Source organism: Neopelma chrysocephalum, unplaced genomic scaffold (genome assembly GCF_003984885.1).
Source record: "Neopelma chrysocephalum unplaced genomic scaffold, ASM398488v2 Primary Assembly neopelma1_134, whole genome shotgun sequence".
Classification (NCBI taxonomy): Eukaryota; Metazoa; Chordata; class Aves; order Passeriformes; family Pipridae; genus Neopelma; species Neopelma chrysocephalum.
The window spans coordinates 113,165-117,587 of record NW_020897796.1 but is presented as its reverse complement, the minus strand read 5'-3'; the positions used below and the strand labels follow the sequence as shown (position 1 = coordinate 117,587).

The 4,423-nt window shown below is 68.0% G+C and overlaps 1 protein-coding gene across 1 annotated transcript in view; it reads right to left on the bottom strand.

The window, feature by feature from the left end:
• Window positions 1–15: 15 nt before the first annotated feature.
• Window positions 16–4,423, bottom strand: part of ARHGAP23 (Rho GTPase activating protein 23) — a 15,095-nt gene continuing 10,687 nt past the window's right edge. Inside the window, exons 16-23 of the mRNA XM_027698897.1 lie at window positions 3,933–4,011; window positions 3,527–3,600; window positions 3,322–3,411; window positions 3,092–3,217; window positions 2,902–2,943; window positions 2,695–2,788; window positions 1,250–1,281; window positions 16–1,140 (exon numbers count right to left, since the gene is read on the bottom strand). Coding sequence (XP_027554698.1) covers window positions 106–1,140; window positions 1,250–1,281; window positions 2,695–2,788; window positions 2,902–2,943; window positions 3,092–3,217; window positions 3,322–3,411; window positions 3,527–3,600; window positions 3,933–4,011 — 1,572 coding nt within the window. The 3' untranslated portion in view covers window positions 16–105. The remainder of the gene's footprint in view (window positions 1,141–1,249; window positions 1,282–2,694; window positions 2,789–2,901; window positions 2,944–3,091; window positions 3,218–3,321; window positions 3,412–3,526; window positions 3,601–3,932; window positions 4,012–4,423) is intronic.

Genomic DNA, 4,423 nt, shown 5'->3' with positions numbered 1-4,423 from the left:
CCCCCACGCGTTAAACAACAGCAGCTCGTCCAGAGCACAATTAAATACGAGAACAAGGGCGAGTCCTTAAATTAAACACTGGCTGGGGGAGGGACCGGGGGGGGGTCAGAGACACTGGGGGAAGCGCAGGGGGGCCGGGGGGCCGGGGCTGCCCGGGGGGCTCTTGGTGCCCGTCCCCTCTCTGGCGGTGCCGGGCTGTGCCGGGGCGGGGGCCGGGGGCCGGGCTTTGGTGGACTCCAGGCTGCTGAGCCCCGAGTCCTTGTCGTGGCAGGGGGGGCCCGGGGGTCCCTCCAGCCCCCGCGGCTCCTTCCACTCGTTGAAGTTGAGGTCTTTGAGGCCGCCGGGCACCACCACGGTGTGCCGGCGCCAGCTGCTCTTCTTGCGGCGGGTCTCGGGGGAGTGGGCTCGGCGCAGCCGCACCCCCAGCACCCCCATGTCGTCGGCGGAGCCCCGCAGGTGCTGCCGGAGCTGCTCCCGCAGCGAGGGTCTCCCGGGGGGGGCCCAGCCCTGCTCCTCCTCCCCGGCGGGCGCGGGGGGATCCCCGGCGGGGCGCGGCCGGCCCAGCTTCCTGCGGGCCAGCGTGTCACACTGGATCAGGCGGTGGGAGTTGAAGGAGGGGCGGCCCAGGAGACCCTTGTCCTCATCACCGCCGGCCCCCCCGGGCTGCCCCGGCCGGGCTCGGGCGCCCTCCCGGCTCTCCGTGTCCGTCTCCATGTGGCTGAGCTCGCTGCGCTCGTCGTCCGCCTCCTCCCCGCGGCTCCCGGCCACCGACTGCACCTCGGAGCACAGGCTGCGGTCCATGGTGGACAGCGTGGAGTAGCCGGACACGATGGAGCGGGCGTCCGGCGCCGGCTCGGAGCCGGATCCCGCCGCGGGATCCGTGGAGCTCTCCCGCTCCGCCCTGGCCGGCTCGGGGCCGGTCCCGCGGGGGGTTTTGCCGGGTCCCGGCGGGGCGGCCGCGGTGCCCCGGCGCTCCTGGTCCCGGCCCGGCGCGTCCCTGCGCTCCGCGTCGTCGTCGGTGCTGCTGCTGCCGACGCCCTCGGCCTCTCTCCTCTTCTTCCTCTTGCGGGCGGCGGCCGAGACGAAGGGGATGGCGAGGAGCTCCCGGTGCGGCGGCGCCTTGCGAGACGGCCACGTGCCCTGGGGGGACGGGGACACCACGGTGAGGGACAGCGGGGACGGGGACGGGCTCAGTGTCCCCACCACTGTGTGTCCCCCCCCATCAGCCCCAGCCCGGGACCCCCCTCACCTTCGGTTTGGCGGAGCCGCTGCGGGTCGAGCCTGGAAAGCAGAGGGGAGAGGGGGGTCAGTGAGGCCTCGGGGGTGGGGGGTGTGTGCTGGGGAGGGGGATGGGGGGTAGAGCTGGGGACGCTGCTCCGTTCCCCCAGACCAGGATGGGGACATGCTGGGGCTGCCACAGATGCTGCTCTGTTCCCCCAGACCAGAATGGGGACGTGACGGGGCTGTCACACCAGCTGGCCCCTGGCAGGGGTGTGCCAGTGGGTACAGGAGGTGCCAGGAGGCTCGTGGGGGGGTTCTGGGGGTCCCTGGCATTGCTCACCCACTGCACAAACCCAAGGTGAGGAGTGGGGATAAGGGGGACACACAGAGGCACACACAGCTGGGAAGTACAGCCAGGACCCCGGAGCCAGGACCCCAACCCTCCCACGGCCACGGGGCACAGAGGGGACAGGGACAGGGCGCTGCCACCGCCGTGTCACCAGGACGGAGCACGGGGAGGTGGCTCCATAGCACATCCAGCCTTGGAGCAGGGTCTGGAATGGGCTGTGCTGGAGAGGGTTGGGACAGGCCATGGGGTTGTCCCGGCTCCCCTGGGGGTTAGGGGGTAAGAGGGGACACGGGGGTGACGGGCAGCCCTGGCACCGCTGCCGTGGTGTGAAGGACAAAGACAAGACACAGACACCCTCTCCCACCCCACATGCCCGGGATGGGGTTAAACAGCTGCTGACAACGAGAGAGGGGGAGGCAGGAAGGGGGTGCTGACCCTCCCCGGGGGCTTTGGGACCCCCATATCCCAGAGTTTGAATGTCCAGCCCCCAGCCCTGCCAGGGAATGGCACCGTGAGCACCAGCAAATGATGTGGGATAACAGAGTTCAAGGATTTGGGGACCCTGGGGACAGCGGCCAGGCAGGACAGGGCCCCCTCCCCTCCCTCTGCCCGCCCTGCTCCCGCTCTCTCGTGGTCGCCCGAGGGGTTAGTGCGGGATCAATGCACCCAGGATCAAACTGTACCCGCTCTAGCTCTCGAGGAGGTCCGCTGGAGGAGGAAGAGGAGGAGGAGGAGGAAGAGGACAGCACAGAGAAGTTCAAGGAAAGAACGTAAGAAATCAGTCGAACATCAAAGTCTCCCGGTGTCGGGGTTGGCAGCGCGGGCACGGGCAGGGGTCCCGCGGGGTGGGCGCTGCCGGGGTGCCACGGAGGGATGAGGAGCAGCCACCAGAGAGAAGAGTGACGGGAGAGGGCAGGGAGGGGGCTCGTCTGGCATCCCCAGGGGGGGTGTTCCCGTTTTCCAGTGAGGAGGGCGCCGGGATCTCCCGCTCCAGCACAGCCGGGTGTGCCGTGTGCGGGTTTGCCGCTGCCCAGAGGTGTGGGCACGGGGAGGACAGAGCATCCAGAGGGGCACCCCGGGGGTGCCCCAGCGCCAGGACTGTGCCACGGGGCACCGCTGCTCACCTGCGGCATCGCCGGGCGCCGCCGTCCTGCCGATGTTGGGGAGCAGGTACTCGATGTTGGGCACGGACTGAGCCTCCTTCTCATCCACGGGGGTCTGCCAGGGGAGCGGGGACGGCGCTCAGGGGGGCTGCCAACAGCCAGCCAAGGCTCTGTGCCCCCCCTGCCCCACAGCGAGACCCCCCTACACACAGAGGGGACAGGACTCACCTTCTCGCCCTTGTCCTCCTTGTCACTGAAGAACCAGTCTGACTGCGGGGGAGACAGGAGCGGGGTTACAACCCGGCTGGGAGTGAGGGGAGCTCGGCATGGCCAGGGAGCCCCGTCCCCCTGCCTGGGGTGCTGATCACCCCCCTCCTCCAGCCAGAGCGGTGCCCACCCACCCGCTGGTGCCACTCACGTGCTGGATGAGGGTCTCCACGATCTTGTAGCGGTCGGGCATGTGCGTCACCATGTCGGTCATGTTGTCCTCGGACGTCCGGACCAGCGTGGGGCCGAACACCAGCGCCAGGTTTCGGGGCTCCATCTGCAACCAGAGCCAGGTTAGTGCTGCCAGCTCAGCCTGAGTTGAGGGGGCTGCAGGTGGGGCAGGGGGGGCCCAGGAGATTCCCAGGGTTTGGGGTCTGGCACCTTGTTCTTCTCCGAGTGGTCAGCGATGGTTTTCAGGTGACCCACCAGGAACTTGAGCGTCTCGTAGTAGTGACCTGGCAGGTCCCGGATCTGCGGTGGAGGCACCGGGTCACCCCTCTGCTCACCCCCCCCACCACCCCTCCCACCCCAACCAGCCCCCAAGGAGGGGCACCAGGGCTGTGAAGCCCCTGCCCCATCTCCCTACCAGCTTCCGCAGCGTCCTCATCCTCTCGCTGGCGTCTTCTATCCGGTTGGCTTCAATAAAGTCGTTGTATTTATCTGAAAGTGGCACGTGGGGGGGGTCAGAACTGGGTGGAGGGGAGAGGACATCCCCCCCCCAGAGCTGGGGACCTCTGGATGAACCAGCTGGACATCCTGGGGAAGGGGCTGATCCCACTGGGATAGGGCACTGAAGGGACAGGGCTGGTCCAGGGGCCTCGGTGAGGGAGGGTCTGTGCCCCTCTCCTTGGGTGGGCACTGGCTCAGTCTGGGTTTGGGGGCCTGTCCCTGACACAGGGATGGTCCTGGGGCTGCCTGGTGCCAGCCATTGGCACAGGGTCACCAGTGGCCACTCGGGGGGCTCTGGTGGCCCGGGGGAGGCAGGGACTCACCATCTGTGAACAGGGGCTCGGGAAGCTTCCGGAAGAAGGATTTCAACAGGCTGCTGATGACGTTCAGGTCCTGCCATCGCTGCGGGGGGAGAGAGAAGAGGCTGCTCAGAGGCATCACCAGGGGCCAGCAGGAGGGAGTCCCCAAGCCAGGGGTGCCCCAGGCCACCCACACCGAGGGGGACACCAGCCAGGACCACCATGACTGTGAGCAGCAGGACAGCTGTCCCCACCCTACATCTGGCAGCGACGGGGCTGTGCCACTGCAGTGACATGGTGAGAGGCAAGGGGACAAAAATGTCCCCGAGATGTCACCAACAGTGCTGTCACCCACCACTAGGCGGCCCTGCCACGCCAGGGAAGGTCACAGGGATGGGGATGGGAATGTAAACAGGGATGATGGATACAGGGATAATGGGGACAGGGAGATGGATAGAGGGATAACGGGGACAAGGATGATGATGGAAACAGGGAGGATGATGGAAACAGGGATG